Raw genomic sequence first — 17751 nt, 5'->3', positions numbered from 1 at the left:
TTTCTTTCTTTCTTTCTTTCTTTCTTTCTTTCTTTCTTTCTTTCTTTTTCCTCCCTCGCCTCTTCCACTCTTTTTTGCTCAGATTGCGGGAACCAGACTGTGGCCCCTGGTGCTTCTCCATCTCTATCAGGATCATTGGGCTCCATCGGGGTTTGCAGGGATTGGAAGCGGAGGTTGGCAATGTAACAGCCCTCATGGAAAAAAAAAAAAACATTGCAAAATTAATTATAATTAACCAACAGGTGTTGTTCCCCCATCAGATAAGCCAAAGGCTGGGGCTGCAAAGCCCACAGCAGCCGTGGGGGTGGTTGAAAATCAATTGGTGTTTGTAGGCACAAGGGCTTGAGACTACAGGGTGTCACCAGCTTTAGAGCTCCCCAGAGTCTGCGTTTGGAATAAGACTCCAGATTAGACCCAGAGGCACTGTGTGTTTTTAGTTTCCCTGTTAAAAAAAAAAAGGGAAGCTTGGCCAAGGGAAAGCTTGGCAAATCTGCAATATCCCATTCTAAAGGCTAAGACAGAGAAATCACAGATGTCTGACATGGGTAGGACCAGGTACCTGTGTTTTCGAATAGAAAATGTTCACAGCTTTCACAGAATCATAGAATCACTGATTCACTTGGAAAAGACCTCTAGGATCGTTGAGTCCAACCATTAACCCAGCACTGCCATGTTCACCACTAAACCACGTCCCCAAGGGTCACATCTACACATCTTTTGGACACTTCCAGGGATGGTGACTCCACCACTTCCCTGGGCAGCCTGTTCCTATACTTGACAACCCTTTCAGCTAAGGAATTTTTCCTAATATTCAACCTAAATCTCTCCTGGCACAACTCAAGGCCATTTCCTCTGGTCCCGTCACTTGTTATCTGGGAGAAGAGATCAAACCCCACCTGGCTACACCCTCCTTTAAGGCAGTTGTAGAGAGCAAGAAGGTCTGCCCTGCACCTCCTTTTCTCCAGGCTAAACAACTCCCTCAGCTGCTCCTCATCAAACTTGTGCTCTTAAACAGCTTTTTTTCTGTGCAGGCTCATAGATGTGTCCTTGCCTTTAAAATTAGGCTGGAGCATCCACATTTTAACACATTTCCATATCAGAATTCCAACTTTTCTCATCATGTGGCATTACAGTCAATTATAACACGTTTGTTAACTGGAATATTAATAAACTCCAGCATTTTAAAAAATAATTCTTTTCCAGCCTTTAAAATGGTGACAGTAAAGCAGATGTTTTTGTTTAAAATAGTATATAGATGCACATGAAAACTGACAGTGGAAAAAACTTTCTGTACTTTCATCTTTACTGTCTTTCAGTAACTTGCCAAGCACATCATCTCAGTTTAGAAGCTTGGTTTTCTTTTTCAAACTACAGTCCATGAAATCTGGAAGTGCAGGTGAGATCCATCTGCCCAGTAGCCAACTGCAGGATCAGAAGGGAGGGCTTAAACACTGGGCCAGAGCAATACACAATTATTTCCCATATGACACTGATGTAATTTTCCTTACATTTCCATTTTTATGCCATTATCATTTACTCAGAGTAACTTAAAAATGAAACGCCACTGTTCCTTGTGTAAAGCTGTTTAATTCATATATATATACACACACACATTTCCATATAAATATGAAGAACAATTTGCATATATATCATCCTCTTTATCACCAGTATAAGATATTTAAGTTCCAAAGGCTGAAGAGAGACTCACGAGTATAGGAAATGGGAAAAAAACCCAATCCAAACAGAAACTTTATCCTGCATATACGACTGACACTAACAGAACATTTTTGTATATAAAATAGCCAGATGTGATTTGAATACAAACAAGGAGCTCAATTACTTAGTAAGAGATGATGTGCACATAACTACATTGCAGAGTGGGACTGTATCTTATATTTTGTACAAAAATATCAAGCTCCATACCAGTTTTATTTACCTTGCTCCTCTTTTATCAAAAATACAGACAGATGTTATGTCCTGGGTCTGTAAATCAGCCAGTATATTGCTTTGTATATTTATAACCAATGGATAATTGTGTTTGCCTAACTGTAATCTGAAATTATTGTCAACATGCATTCCTTACATTTATAAATACTGGACTAATAATAATATTTTTTCACTAAATCAGAATAGCTTGCTGGAAAGTTCATATATTTATCTTCACGGTGACCCCAAAATCTTCACTAATGTCAGTGGACTTCCTTACAGAGGGAGGACTCACTAAAGGGATTCCACTCACTTGATATTTGAAAGGTTTCTTTGAAATGATGAAATTTAGGACACTTAAAAATATAAATAAAAGGTAAAAGTTCTGCTGAACATGCTGCCCCCCCTGTATTAACAACAGTGTGGATTAATTTGGAAATATCTCAAATGTAAATATAATTCAAATTTTATATCCAGCTATCTATATAAAAGATACACAAAATATTCTTGGATTATATATTGATTTTGTGTAAAACATAAATCCATAGGGTTCAGAATGCGTCAAGACTCTGAATATTTTTTGATATTTTTGTATTTCCTGGCAGCAGGACACGTCATGCAGAATTCAGGTGGCATTCTTGGGATGAAGGAAAGAAAAGGAACTGATACTGCAGCGCTGTCTTTTACTGTAGAATTGCAGTGTTTTACACACTTGAATCTGGGCAGCAGAAAATTATTTCTAGTTATTTCTATTTTTTTCTAAGGTTTTTTTGGGTTTTCACCAAGCAATTCCCAAAAGTAGACTGATGGATGATTCGCTTTGACACTGCTGCCCTCCAGTGGTCCTGTTAAGGCTTCCATGTTTTCAGGAAAGCCTTTAAAAACAAACATTGTATTGAATCTTTGTTTTGATCCGGTAACTGAGCAGTTATAAATATTTACATCTATGCAATCGTACATATTCTCTTGCCAGTGCATTAGGTAAAGTGTTTTCATTCACTACACTGGCAAAACTATTTATTACCCCGTAATTATTGCAGATGCAGCCAAACAGGTATGACTGGAATGTGAGTCTCCTTTGCATGTTACCAGATGTCCCTTGAAGAAGAGCTAAAAACGGCATCCACAGAATGACTTTAAAACCCAAGTAAAACTTCTAAAATGGAGAAAAAACCTTTTAGTTTCAGGTGAAAAAAGCCAAGCAGCTGAGTTTCTGAAAGCTGGCTTCTCCCACTGCACTGCTTCCCTGACCTGCCAAAATTGCTTTTTTTCTTCAAATGTCCTGGTTGCTTCAAAAACTGTCCATCTCTTACAGTTCTCACCTTGCTGGCTGTACTGTGATCATCTCCAATCCTCTTGAAGATAGTTTGAAATAAGCTGTGTCTGGCAGTTTTCCACCTGGATATTCCTCATTATTTTCTCTCTTAACATGTGTGGGGTTATTTTGTGACTCTCTCCTGATGTGAGTCAACCATTTCACTTGCTTCCAGTTTACACTTCCCTACTTCAAGCATTTCTTTGTTTCCTACACTTCTTTCCTGTACCTACAAGTCTGTCCCTCACCAAAACATGTCAGTGGGTATTGCTGTACTTCTGCTGAAATACTCACGCTGGAATTTCACTCAGGCCACATGGGATTCACAAACCAGACACACCCAACAAGCAGGAGAAGCATGTGGAAAATGCATTCACAAAGGGGCCAGTCATTCCTTTACAACAGCAGATACATCACTCTCTAATTAAACTGGAAATGGGCTGTGCCTCCATGCAGAGATCCAGAAATCCTCGGTGATACCCCTCTACTCAGAGGTCCTCCACACCACCTCTCCACCCAGAGGTCCAGAGAGTCTCCATGCAGAGATCCACAAATCCCCCAGGCTACCGCTCCACACAGAGATCCAGCTGGAGGGTGCAAGTGTAGGTGACACTGTCACTCTCAGGCAGAGCAGAACAAGGGGCTTCTACTCCACTGACATGTTCCTGTGTCAGAGAGGATTATTGGATCGCAGTCTGACTTTCTTTTGTCAAAAGCTATGCCTCTAGCCCCAAAACAGTTCACCCAGTAACAGGTTCTGTTAAAATGGGTGGTTTTCATTCTGTGCTCTGTGACTACCTGGGGTTCCACCAATTGTTTGTAAGGAATCTGTGAAAGCTAACAAGGAAAGCAGCTTAGATTCACAACCCATGGTTTCTGCTTATGGATATGCCTTTGTCCCCCAGATTAACAAATAAGGTTAACATTTTCACACTCCAGAATATTTTTCCCTGTGGTCATAAAGGTTCTACTCAGTGCTAGTTTTGGTGAAAATCCATTTCTTGGCACATCACCTACATGGTGATGGACCACAGGCTTCATTTCTCCAGATCTTAAGGACTTTGCAGTAACAAAATTATTTAATTGATGGTGAATACTGTTCACCTGCCCTTCAGGGGCATCAGTGAGGAGATGTCTGTATCTGAGACCTACACTGCAGATTCCAGGTTTGCAGATATATATATATAGATAGATAGATAGATATATGCATGGACTAGGTTTGTGTGAGCTTCTTCTGTCCTGGAAGCAATCTGGCATGGCATGGCAGAACTCCACTACAGCTAATTTATGCTGCTGGGAATAACCCACTGATTGACACTTTTTAGTAGGAAATATGGTTCTCTCTTCCCTTCTGGTTTTCAGTTCTTTTGGAAGCTCAGCAGCCAGGATTTCTATAAATGCAAAAAAAAAAAAAAAATCTTGGAAGAGGATAAACTTTTGCTTTGTTCCTTCTACTTGTCTCCCCACCCTTGGGAGCTCCTGTCTGAGATCACCCTACTACTTACTTTTTACCCCTTGTGATTTACCTGTTTGGGCTCATTCAGCCAAGCCATGTCTACCAGAAAACCATGGCATGGGCTTGTTTTATGCTGTTCCAGTGCCTTTACCAGATTTTCCCTCCTTGTCTTGTAATCTTGTGTAATCCTTTTTTCTTACCTTTATCTGGTAAGTTTTTTCTCAGCCTGCTGTCATCAAACTTCCAGACACAACACGTTTGCAGATGCTCCTCTGCTCTCCTGTTTTGTGTACCGGGTGAAATAGTTAAAGGGAAAAATGCAAATCATTATTCCATGCCTGTCTCTGCTCCACAGGTCTGTAATGTGAGGATGTGCTGAGCCAAGGCCCTCGACTGTTAAAAGCTGGGGCAAAGTCTGAATATTAGGAGTAGGAGATGGAAAAGACCCACCATCCGCCTCCTATGTGGTGCAGAGCAATGAGGAATTGCCACCTAATTCAGAAGAAAAAGGAATCCAAACACTCCCAATATGAACCTCAGGAGAAGTGCTTATTAAATTTTACCTTGATTTATTTTCACCTCCCTGAAAACTGCCAATTTAGGCCAAGCTCCAAACAATATCTTTCCTGGCTATGTTGTTTCAGGGTGATGAATGGGGTGGGTTTAAATGGATTTTTATCCCTTTATCCTCAGGAACTTGGGCACAGACAAATGACCCAGAAGGCCAGCTGAGTTAGGACTGCAGAGCTGAACAAGAACATCTTGCTTTAGTCATAGAATCATGGCATCATACAGTGGTTTGGGTTGGAAGGGAACTTAGAGATAATCTAGTTCCAATCCCCTTGCCATAGGCAGGGATGCCGCTGACTAGATCAAGTTGCTCCGAGCCCCATCCATCCTGGCCTATCCCAAAAGATCATCTCAAAGAGACTGTTCACCTTGAGACAACATGAATATGGAGTGCTAGAGCTACCTCCAAAAGCCCTTGCAAGGGTAGGATGGGGCATAAGTAAATTAATCACAGGCAACACAGTGTCCTCTGCTGCAAAGAGCTGGAGTGCAAGGAGAGGACAAGGAGAGGGCACGTGGCTATTGCAACCTGGCCCTGGCGATAGGAAGGAAAAGGAAATTATTTGGGTTTCCTAAAGATGGCCTGGTCTCATTTTTGATTCTCACTGCAGACCAGGATGAATCTCCCTGGAAATACTGTCTGTAAGAGTCAAGATAACTCAGTATGAGAGAAAATCCATCCTACTGGGATGAGAGAGTGCAAGAGGTGGTGATGTCCTGAGGGCATGCAGAGCCTGCCATCAGCAAAAGGTACAGCTGTGTTATCACCTCCCTTTTCCAGGGTATTATTTCATTTTTGCTGGTAGGGAAAGATAAGGCTGGCTCAGCCAAACCATCAGGCTTGCATGTGCTTTTCCATGTGAGCCCTGCAGTGGATCAAAGACAGCAAGGAGGCAGCTCCATTCACCAGCCAGAGGAACTGGTACATGCCTACAAATCAGGATCTCCTTTTCTGCCCAGGGTGGCAGGACACATTCAGTGAGACCCTTTACTGTGTCCAGGAAATCATGACACAAGGGATAGGTTGTTTCCATTTACCTTCAATTATTGCCATCTAAATGGCCTTTACCAAAGGCACTGAGACAATGAATGGCCCTGGTGTGGAGGTCCCAGAATGACTGGTTTTCTCCCCATTGGGCCACACCTAATAACCCTCCTGTTAAGCTGATTACTTGTGTTTGCATCATAACATATCTCTAGGCAGGCTATTCCAGGAGCTGCTTTGATGATCTTTTAACATTTCTAACACAGGAGTTTCCTTAGGGATCTGAGGAAGGAAAGGTCTCCCAAGGGAAGGTTTTGCTCTTGGGACAGTGTTGCCTGCAGTTGCCTCCGTGTCTTGTAAGATGCCCAAGGATACAGAATATATTTGCCAGGGTCTGCAGGATGTTGGTGTAGGATCTGTAGGGACTGACAGCCTTCTGAAGCAGAAGCAGGTGGCCATCTGGGACACCCTGCAGCACTTGAAATGACATGGAGACTTCTGTGTTTAGGCAGCCAAGTACTGTTTTTACAATTGTTAAATTCAAGGAGCAGCACTTTTCTCCCCTCTGGAGCACCCAGACAGATCTATCAGTGACAAAATAGCAATAAAAGCATGATCTAAAGTGCTACACTGTAGCATGAAACCATTAAAGTGTTAATTTTGACCTGGAAACATTCAGTTACCTCATGCAAGAAGTGCCTGCATTTGAGGGCTTCCCCATTTTTTTCATATTCAGCAGAACGGGTGAATTCTTCTTTTAATTGCACTTGGCCTTAAAAAAATGCACTCCTGCATCATCACTGCAGCACAGAATTATCCCTGATGCATTAGAAAGTGTGAAAAACTCTTCAAAAGCTCATTTTACCCTGAGCTGCAGCTGGCACCTTGGAATTAAAAGCATCAGGTCTTCATCCTTGTTGGAGTTAAGGAATACAAGGCATAAACCAGTGAGAGCATGTCCCATCACGTCCTGCTGATGTGTTTGTGTGCTGAGATTCCACATGGTTGCAACACTTTCAAGTGAAACTGTTCTTTAAGCAGCCAAAGCTGGTTTGTTGGGTTGCCTTTTGCTTTGGCAGAGCAGCCGTTTTTACCTTTCATCTAAAGAAGATCCACTACCAGTAAAAGCAGGAGTGCGTCAGCTATTTCTGCAGAAAAACAGATGTCCAAGGGAATTTCTCACCTTCTGCTCCACCAAGAGTGAAGAGAGTGAAGTTTTCAGGATTCAAGGATCACATGGTGGGCACAAGGGTAGCTGACGGCATAATTTGGACTAGGCGGATGAGGGAAGCCCCGAGGAGCTTAGGGGGGAGCCTGAGATGCCACAAACCCAAAGGCAAAGCAGTTTCAGAGCTGTATTCTCTGGTTCTTGTGCAGCCCACAAGCTCAGAGCTGGGATCCCACCAGCAATATTAATAGAAATCGTGTAGCTCCGCATTTCAGTTTCCGGGAATTGTTCCCACAGGCACGTCCGTGCGCAGTTGCACAAACCAGGTCTCCTGCAGCCCGAGGGGGGTTCGTGTCTGTGTGAAGGCTCTGCTGGTTGAAGTGCCCGACAGCAGGAGCAGGAAGGAAGTGAGTCATTCAACCTTTCTGCTTTGGCTGCACCAGGCTTGCAAAACTGATGAGGAGGCACCAAAACCCAATAAAATACTTCCTTAATGGGCAACTTCTATGGCTCTTTCCGCACCCTGATATCCCCTTGGTGTTTTCTTTCCCAAAGTCCAAATAACACCACCAGCCAGAGAAATGTGGCTGCATTTGATTGCATCAGAAGTATAGATGGATGATTTTGGAAGTGGCAGTTGCAACTTTTTATATAAACTTGAGTTGTACCATACACTTCAAGCAAAGGTTCAGTATTCCCTTTGTAATAAAGATGTAGTGTGTGATCTCAGACTTAAAACACCACCTCCCTGAAGGGTATTTACTCTATTTTGAGATACTTCAGCATCTTAATTTGGTCCTCTTCGTTGTTTTCAAAGGCTCTTCTCTCTCCACTGACAGTTTATTGAACTGTGCTCCTAACTTTCATCTTATGAAATGAAACTAGATCCTAAAAGAAGCCAAATCAGAGGTGATGAATACTCTTTTTGAAGACATTTGATGAGATTTTACAAGTTCATCCTTTTATTCATTTAGGAAATATGTTAATTAAAAAATTAATCTAGTAATAAATTGCCACCTTGTCTGATCTTTTTTTTTCTTTTGGTCCTCAATTTCGTATGTGTCGTTCTCTTCATCTCATGTCTGGCTGTTCAAAGATCAAAGATTATCACCAAAAATGCTGGCTGTCCATTAGGACCCTGGGGGACACAGGAATTCCTCACATACTTTCTGCACAAGTATCTGCTCTGTAGATGTTAGCAATTAAAAACATTTTCATACTGAACATTTCATGTTCAGATGGGGCTGGAGGGAAGTCTGATGTCACTGATCTCGTGTGAAGTGTAGTTTTAACTCTTTGGGAACAGAAATAAAAATGCCTTACTTGGAACATCCCTGATTACCTGTGTTGCACATTCTAGAATCACAAGATCCTCATGTGCAGTCTAAACTTGTGGGGCATTCTTATATCTACTAGGATTTTCTAAAATATAGGTGTAATTCAGACTTTCCATCTTTTCTGCACATTTAAAAGTCATATGAATTGGCTTCAGTGAAAAAAGCTGCAATTAGGTAATGATCTGAACAATTGTATCTAATTATTGTGATTATCCCAGTTGCAGAGAATTAAGCTGACAGATGAAGTATATTAAAAGGAACCATTATGACATTAATCATCAACCCTCCTCCATACTTTACCCAGTGCTGTGGTCTGGAAAGAGGCAACGGTGCAAGAAAGAAGAGACACGTGTCAAGCATTCCTGACAGCAGGTGATTTGTCCTGGTGACTGTGGCCTTTAAAGGTTGGAAATGTGCTAACCTGGATGTTAGTGGTTGTGAAGCTCAGTGTCTGTGCTCCACTGGGATCTGGGATCATAGAATCAAAGAAATCACTAAGGTTGGGAAACCTCCAAGCTCATTGAGTCCAACCATTAACCCAACACCTCCGAGTTCACCACTAAACCAGGTCCCCAGATGCCACATCCACCCTCCTTTTGAACACTTCCAGGGACGCTGACTCCAGCACTTCCCTGGGGAGTCTGCTCCAATGTCTGACCTCTCTTTCAGAAAACAAATTTTCCTGGTATCTAATCTAAACCTCCCCTGGTGCAACTTGGGGCCGTTTCCTCTCATCCTGTCACATATCAGAAGGAGCCATTAATGGATAAAAGTGGCAGGACCCTGGGACCAGTCTCCTGCTGTTCTTCTCTCCTAACAGATAATCACTTAATGTATTCAAACCAGCAACTCTAGCACATCACTAGTTTCCCCAATTAGGTGATTGTTTCTCATTCATGTGACAGTAACTTCATATTAATGGTCAGACTCACTAAATCATTGACACAGTTATAAATCACAGCATTGTGTGGCTGATCTGTGCTGTTTACTGATGTGCTGAACTGAGAAGCTGATGAAATGTAGGCATGATGTTTCCTTTAAGCTTCTCATTCATTGTTAATAGATGAGATTTTCACAGCTTTAAAAGAAAGTCTCTGGGGTCCTCTCTCCCCAGAAAATCTTGCTATAAGTGTTTTAGACTAAATGTACTTTTCTGTACAACTCTATGGTAAAGATATTTTCATTCTCCCAAAATCAAAATATTTAAAGTCAGGGAATTTAACATTAGAGGGCTCACTTAAACCTACATTTGTTAAAGCATAGAAATGCACAAAAATGACTCTCAGACACTCAAATCTATACTGTAGTGACAGAAATAAGGCAAACAAATAGAAAATGAAACATTCAGCACAAAATTAGTCTGAAGACAAAATGAATGCAATGTCTAAATAATACCAAGCACTAATGGACTGAGGTCAAATTATTTAACTGTTTCCTTTATACTGAAATTCCAAGAGTTATAATGAACTTTTCAGAATAAGTAGGGGAACCTAGGACTTTTATTTCTAAATCTGAAGCACAATCTTGCTTTTTATTCAATTTTTATGTAATTTTTCAGCCTGAAATCAACATGAAACTTGTTGAACTGGTAACTTTTTAAGTCTTTATTGTGACTGGACAGTAATAGATGACTCCTTTGATTGCTTTATTGCTTTATTTGGTGGTTAGAACTGCTCTTGATTACTAAGTGGAGGGAAACCCCTTCCAAATACTTAAGATATACTGAGTCAGGTAGCCGTATTTCTGGCTTAGCAAGTTGAATTTATCTTCTGCTCAAGCAGAAATACCTCATTAATTTTAATGGGACTGGTACAGGATTATACCAGCAGCAGGTTTACACATCCCAGCATCTGTCGCTTCCTTTTCCTGTGGCCATGCACTGCTTTCCTAAGTGGGAGTAACTGTTGCAATAAATGGTTTAAATGCAGATGTAGACATCAATATCATTTAGTCTGAAGATATTTTGGCACAGCTGTTCGTGGTGATAAACAAGGCACCTGGCTGTTCCTTCCCGTTTCCTGAGCTGTGTGATACTGGTGTTAATTCCATTCCAGCCTAGTTTATAAACTTTGGTGAGTTACTCTGTCCAGTGAGTGGCCCACAAACCCAATAATCTCACTGTTCTTGACAGTCATAAATCCCATTCCCGAGCTTTTTCCAAGGTGTCTCCTGAGGGAGCCTGATTTCCAAAGGTGCTGAGCTCCACCAGCTCCTGCTGAGCCACGAGGCTGCTCTTCCCCACACTGCAGTGTGTTTCTTGCAGGTGAAGGACCAGCAGCTGCTGGAAACCTGGGAGTGCTGAGAAAATTTGCCAATAAGTAAATATTGGGTGGAGCAGCCTCAGTGGTAGGGTCAGTCCTAGGAATCCCAGGTCATGCATGGGCAGGGAGTATTAGCAGCAAGAACCGTGTCCACCTAATGAAAGACAGCACTGATAACCAAGGAGTAATGATGCCTTTACAGGAGGTGAGTCACCAGGGCAGCTGGAGCTGGCCTCCCACATGGATATCTGGGCTGCTTTGGGAGAGCCCCGAGCAGTTCCCAAAGCGTAAAAGGCAGCTGACAATTTTACATTTTGCTGTCCATCTATTATTGACTTATTTAGCCCCGTGGAAGGTGTCCCTGCCCATGGCAGGGGGGTTGGAACTAGATGATCTTCAAGGTCCCTTCCAACCCAAACCATTCCAGGATTCTATGAATCTGTTTATATGAGAGTTGGATGTAGAGGCACCCGATGTTCTGAGGATTGTAACACACCCCATCTAAAACAGTAAACAGACTGGGAAAAGACATAATAAACACCCAAAACATTTCAGTGAACAGCCAGACCATAACTAAAGTGTTTGAGAATTCGAGTCCCGCGTCTGCACTGACATGAACTCTATTTAATATGACATTTTCTTTTGTGCTGGTTTCCGTAATTCTCCTGCTGACAAAAACAGCCCCACGTGGTTGCCAAAGCTCCCTGCTGGCCATGCAACCCCGAAATGATTCTTACACTGTGACACTGTGGCAGAAACCCTGAGTCCTTTTAGCAAAGCAAACAAAGCCCTTAGCTTTTACGCTCTGGAGAGGCGTCTGGGAACATTTCGGTGGGGTGAGGAGGGTGTGTGTGAGAGTCTGAAGGGCAGAGGGAGCCAGGAGGCATCTTCTCCATCGGAAAGACTCGGTGTTGGGGTGGTGTAGCATTCCTCTGAGATGAAAAGCTGCTCCTTCCACTGTGTGCAATTAAATCAACACTTGAGTCATGCCCTCGAAGTGGAGACAGGTAAACTGCTTTGCTTTCAGTTTGCTGAGATTTACGGTTCACTGTGGAATTGAGCCCTGCAAACACTTCTGGCTTTGAGCTCTGCAAATGCCCTTTGCTGCCTGGGCTAGGCTATGTGTGCAAAACAAAGGAGGAGAATGCAAAAGTGTGTAGGGAGTGTGAGAAATGGGAGAACTCCTTGACTTTGCACAGCTCCAGATGATCTTGGCACCTTTGCATACAGACATCTGTGTTGGAGGGTGTGTTACAGAGGCTCCTCACCCAGCCTGCCTGACATTTAACTCCTTCCAACCTCATCTCTATGGCTGGAGAGCAAGTGGGTTAATCAAGATGTGTCCTGGCTTTAGGCCTTGTCCCTCAGTAAAATATCATGGCACTGACCTTGTACTCTTCAGGTGCAGCTTGGCTTTGGGAAGGCAGTGCCAACACCCCAGCCTGTCTCTAGGCCTAGAAATGCCCTGACTCTGCTTCTTGATGAGCTCAGAAATTATGGTGTGGACAAGAAAAAAGGCATATTCATATGACATTCTTACACTGCTATGTTGCTCTCAGAGAATTTTTTATTAGTAGGATTTCTGCAGCTCACAGGAGCCCAGTAGCTGCTCATGTCACTTTGGTTTCATTGTTATTCTGCATATATATTGGTTTCAGCAATGCAAAGGAAAGGGAATTCAAGCATATGCAGGAATACAACTCAAATAACTGTTGCCTTCTGAAACAAGACTCTGATGAGACCTATGCTGTGAAATCTCAGGTTCTGAATGTTTGCTGCAGCATATCAGAGCTCTGATGGTGACTGCTGCACTTTCTGATGAATGCAAGAAATGCAAGACTGTCTGTGAGTGCCAGACTTCCTCTGAGCACACACACCTCAAGCCCATCAAGGGTTTAGAAATGGTGATGACTTAGCTTAGGGTGGCAGAAAGGTCCCCAAGTGCTCCAAGCAGCCTAAATGGTGATGATGCTTCTGGACGTGCACAGGAACAGGGAGAATAAACGTAATGGGGAAAAGTGAAAAGTTGGGCAAAGTTCTGTGAGACCTCCTGATAGGCACCATTTCTACTACCACTGCTGCTATGATCATGGAGAAGGCAGCATGGAAAGAAGGAAACACAAGAAGCTACAGTGGTAAATTAAGGGGTAAATGCAGAGGATCATCTTCAAATCTCAAAGAATGGTGGCAGAGAAACTCAGTCCTGCTCACTTGTGGATGCTCTGTCCAGCCTGAGGCATTCGGTGCAATCACAGTGGTGTTCACAGCAGAGTGATGGTCACGTCCTGGCGCTGTCATGCCCTTCACTGCTGTGAAGGGGTTCTATCCACAATATGGTCTGAATAATTTTGGGGACTAATGTAGCTCTCTTAGACTCCCCTCGTTGCCACAGAGGGCATAGGGACACTGGTCAGTCCATCTCCAATGGAGGGGCTTGTGCCAGGCAATCTGAGGATGAGATCATAGAATCATAGAATCAACCCGGCTGGAAAAGACCTCTGAGATCATCAAGTGCAACCCTTGATCCAACACCGCCGTGGTTACCAGACCATGGCACTGATGCCACATCCAGTCTCATCTTAAAAACCTTCAGGGATGGTGAATCCACCCCCTCCCTGGGCAGCTCATTCCAATATCTGATCACCCTCTCTGTAAAAAATTTCTTCCTAATATCCAACCTAAACCTCCCCTGGCAGAGCTTAAGACCATGCCCTCTCGTCTTACTGATAGCTGCCTGGGAGAAGAGACCAACCCCCACCTGGCTACAGCCTCCTGTCAGGGAGTTGTAGAGAGTGATGAGGTCTCCCCTGAGCCTCCTCTTCTCCAGGCTGAACAACCCCAGCTCCCTCAGCCTCTCCTCATAGGACTGGTGTGATACAGGGGAGAGTGAAGGAGTTACTATAATGCTGTTTTCCATCACCACTTTCAAACTGCCCTTCCCTACTTTTTTCTCTTTTGTGAAAGCCATCATGTCCTCATCACCTCAGCTTTACTGGAGTTTCCAGTCTGGCTGGCTCATCCACCAGCCTTCCTGTACCCTCCCTCCGGTACTCTTCCCCATCAGCTGAAAGGGTGACAGGTTGTGGAGGTGTCCTCCCAAAATCCCCCTGCCTCGAGGCTTTTAAGGCTGTACCAGGAAACTCGTGGGTGCTTCCAGCTGCTGTCCTGCCTGCCAGCAGCTGACCTTGCTGCCAAACAGTTTGCCCCATTCCAGTCAATGTCTGTGGGTTTGAAAAAGGAATGCTCCTTTCTGGGTCCTTTGGGAAGTGTCTAGTGGGAGATGAACCCCTCCCCCATGCCATGCTAGTGGCCATGGGGTAAAAGAGTGGACTTTAGAAGAGTCATGGGGTGAAATCTCTGTTCCTTTTTTCCTTCACTTGCTTAGTTTTGTTAGTTTTGCTTTAAAACACAAGGAGTTTTGCTATATTAGGGCAGTTTTCCTTGGGTGGTGGCAGCAGCCTTATATTTGTGGACTGTAAAACTCTCTGAGAGCGAGGTCTGGGCTCTCAGAGGAGCAGTCCAATTCCTGGCAGGGAGGGACAAACTGTCCTAGTCCCAAAGTATTTTTCATCACATATTTCCCAGACCTGTCACCATCAGATAGGGACTTTTCCCTTCTGTCAGTGGAGCTGCCAGTTTTACAGCTGCTGAGGAGTGAGGGATCTGAATCTGCCAATAACTCCATCAAGTGTTTGCATCAGGAAAACCTAAATAACCAGAAATGTAAATAAACAACAACAAAACAATAACTAAAAGCATTCAAGTAGAGGGAAACTTTGTTTTCCCACACTGGTTTCCTTTTCTTTCCTTGTTTGAAAGCAGTATCTTTCTACCCTTTGGAAATATCTAACTCAGAAGGAGGGGACAGAGTGGAAGAAATCAGTTCCACTCAGTAAAAGCCTCAGGACAGTGAAAACTCCAGTAAAACTCTAGTTTTTCTGTCTCACTGTCTCAAATGCAAAGCTCATAACTTTTCTTCTGCCCTGAGCTCATTCCTCTGCGAGCGTTTGTGGTCACAGCTTCTATTTCTACACTGGCAAGTTCTGACCTGTTTTTTTTTTTCCCTTGTGAAAATAATTATACCCCCACCAGCATCTGAAAGCTCTTTAGCCCTAAACTCTGGTCTGTGGCATCTGCTTAAGCCCCTTTCCTTGACTTGGGGACCACCAAGGATGGACTCGCAGTGCTCGCTGTCTTCTGGAAGCCGCGCCAGGAAGGAGCGGAGAAGGAAAATGTTGGCAGCGGCAGGAAAAGAAGCAAAGAAGCATCGTTGTGAGGGTTCAGCAGCAGTAGCAGCAGCAGCAGGAGGCTGGGCCAGCGGTGAAGACGCCAGATGGAGCAGGGAGGAGCCAGGGCCAGCGCTGGGGCTCGGGCGCTTGGCCGCAGTCGGTGCGCCGGGCAAGGCAGCGGCGTGCGGATGCGGGAGAGAAATAAATGAGGAGTCATAGCGAAGACGCAATTCCAGCCAAGGGGAAGGAGCAGGCCTCTCCGAAGGGCGCTGACGTTTGGGATCACTGGAGCGGGGAGCGGCGGGAGCCTCGCAGCTCTGGCTCCCACCAGCGCTAACTTCTGGGCACAGCTGTTTGCCGGAGCCCTTCCTGCTGCTGCTGCTCGTCGGCTTGTTCTGCAGCCATGGAATCGAATGGCACATTCCTCGCTTGCAACAGTAAGTCTGGGGAAACGTTCTTGCGTTTCAGCTCTCTTATCATGTCCAAGAGCTTTATTTTTCCTCCTCTCTTCTCCCCCGTCCTTCGCCTCCCCATTCTCTGATTTGGAAGTAACGCAGCATTTGCTCGCTGTTAGAGAGAGATGACAGATTTTTCTCTGTTAATAGGGTGAGCTCTGTTGGTAGGAAGGGTGTCTTGGCAGGGTAAGTGTCTGCAAGTTCAGAAAAGTGGATCCAAATCTCCTCCCCTTTCTGGTGAAACAGAGCGGGATGGGTGCTCTGCTCAGTAAACTTTGTGGGCTCTGGTGAAGAAAACAGAGCCTGGATAAAAACCTCGGCTCTGGGTCTGTCCCCAAGACTCTGTAAATATTAAGTACAAAATAAGTAATGTTTCTAAAAAAAGAAGAAATCCTCTCTGCCCTTCCAGCAAATGAGATTTAAGAAGATTCAATCATACCAGGTCTGGGAGGCTTGTCTGATGGACAGGGTGATGAAATATCCCCTCATCTGACTTTATGTATTGCTTTGTTACCCCTTCATTGTGTTTTACTTACTCTAATGAGCAGAAAAAACTCAGGGCTGTGATAGCTGATAGCTACAGATTGAAATGGGCTATTGTGATCCCACAGAAATGGGAAAAGCCTGGAGTACTTATTTTTATTTCATGAGATAGGTGCTTCCTTACTACAGTTGAGCTATAAACAAAAATAAACTAACAGAGCTATAAGTGATTGCACATAAACATAATCAATTTAGTGTTACCAGGAGAATTGTGAAAAGATTCCCGCAGGCTCAAGAAATCTTCCCTCTGATTCTCCCAGATGCTAGAAATCCAACAGGAAGGTGAACCAGAGGTTAATGTTATACTTTTTGTAGGTATCTCATTCATTATACAGCCACTGGGGAAAGAAAGCTAAGAATCACATCTGGAACTATTAAAACATTTCCCATTCTGGCCTGTGGGTTATTTTTCAGAGAATATTATTTAGTCTTCTGGGGTTAGGGACCGAGGAGAATTCAGTGGCTCTTAATCTATTTTCTTGTCTCAAGCAGAAAAATACACAAATGTTGAAAGAGCCAAGAATTTCAAAAAGTATTTACTGAAATTCCTTGACACATAACACAGACACACAAGTGCCAAAGTCACTCCAAATGCCAGACCACTTAGACAAGAGAAGTTGCTCACATGTGGACTTGTTAGCAGGATCAGACTTGTGCTATGTAGTTTGTAAGAAATTTCTGATGCTGTGGGTTGTAGACATGTTTTGTCCCTGGCTGTATATTGAAACTCAGATTCTTTCTTTCAGTTTCTCTCTTTTTTTTCCCCCAACATAGAAACAACAACAGCTGTATTTACCATGTCAGAATTAATGTGGGCTATTAATAACCTTTCTCTTGCCTCGTGAAGTTGATCTGTTTCTGAACTGGGAGCCCTTGTGCTTGCACAGATTATAGAATAGCTAATTTGTACTATGCCTTATTCTTATACACTCACTGTTTCACACAAGACACTGTGTATATTGTGTAGGGAATGCCACAGTCCCAGTATGGGAATGCCCTCAGCCACAGCCCAGGGTGAGAATCAGCAGGGAAGGGTTAGTAAAATCCTACAAAACAGGCCATTTCCTTGTGTATTCTGTCAGCAAGTCCTCAGGATTAATGTCTATATTGAAATTTCCAAATGAATCATCTCCACCTGCCCTTCTGAGCTGGGAGCTCTGAGGAGGCTCCTTCTGGGCTTCAACCACCATGGGTGGAGATAATGTGACTTGGGATCAGCTGGGATCTGCTCTGGAGCAGCTGGTGACTTTGATCTCCTTTCCTACCAACAAAATGCTCCCAGCACACCCCTTTGATCCAGGTGGTGCCTGATGCTCTATGTGGGAGTTTTATGTGCCACAGTGTTCCTAGTACTGCAGGAGGATTTGGGATACTGACACTTCTCAGTACATTACCCAGGCAACTTGTCTCTTTTTCAGACAAGACAAGTAAAATTAATTTTGTCTTTTTTATTTTGACACAAAACCTGCTAAATTTTCAGCCTGAGCAATGTCTTTTAGTAAAACA

The 17751-nt window shown here is 43.6% G+C and overlaps 1 protein-coding gene across 1 annotated transcript in view; it reads left to right on the top strand.

Moving 5' to 3' along the window:
- The first annotated feature begins 15224 nt into the window (after window positions 1–15224).
- The window catches only part of PLCD1 (phospholipase C delta 1), a 52355-nt gene continuing 49828 nt past the window's right edge, over window positions 15225–17751 (top strand). Inside the window, exon 1 of the mRNA XM_027695469.1 lies at window positions 15225–15684. Coding sequence (XP_027551270.1) covers window positions 15651–15684 — 34 coding nt within the window. The 5' untranslated portion in view covers window positions 15225–15650. The remainder of the gene's footprint in view (window positions 15685–17751) is intronic.

The sequence above is a fragment of the Neopelma chrysocephalum genome, unplaced genomic scaffold (assembly GCF_003984885.1).
Source record: "Neopelma chrysocephalum unplaced genomic scaffold, ASM398488v2 Primary Assembly neopelma1_101, whole genome shotgun sequence".
Lineage (NCBI taxonomy): Eukaryota > Metazoa > Chordata > Aves > Passeriformes > Pipridae > Neopelma > Neopelma chrysocephalum.
The sequence above is the reverse complement of the archived record's forward strand: the minus strand, read 5'-3'. Positions and strand labels throughout refer to the sequence as shown.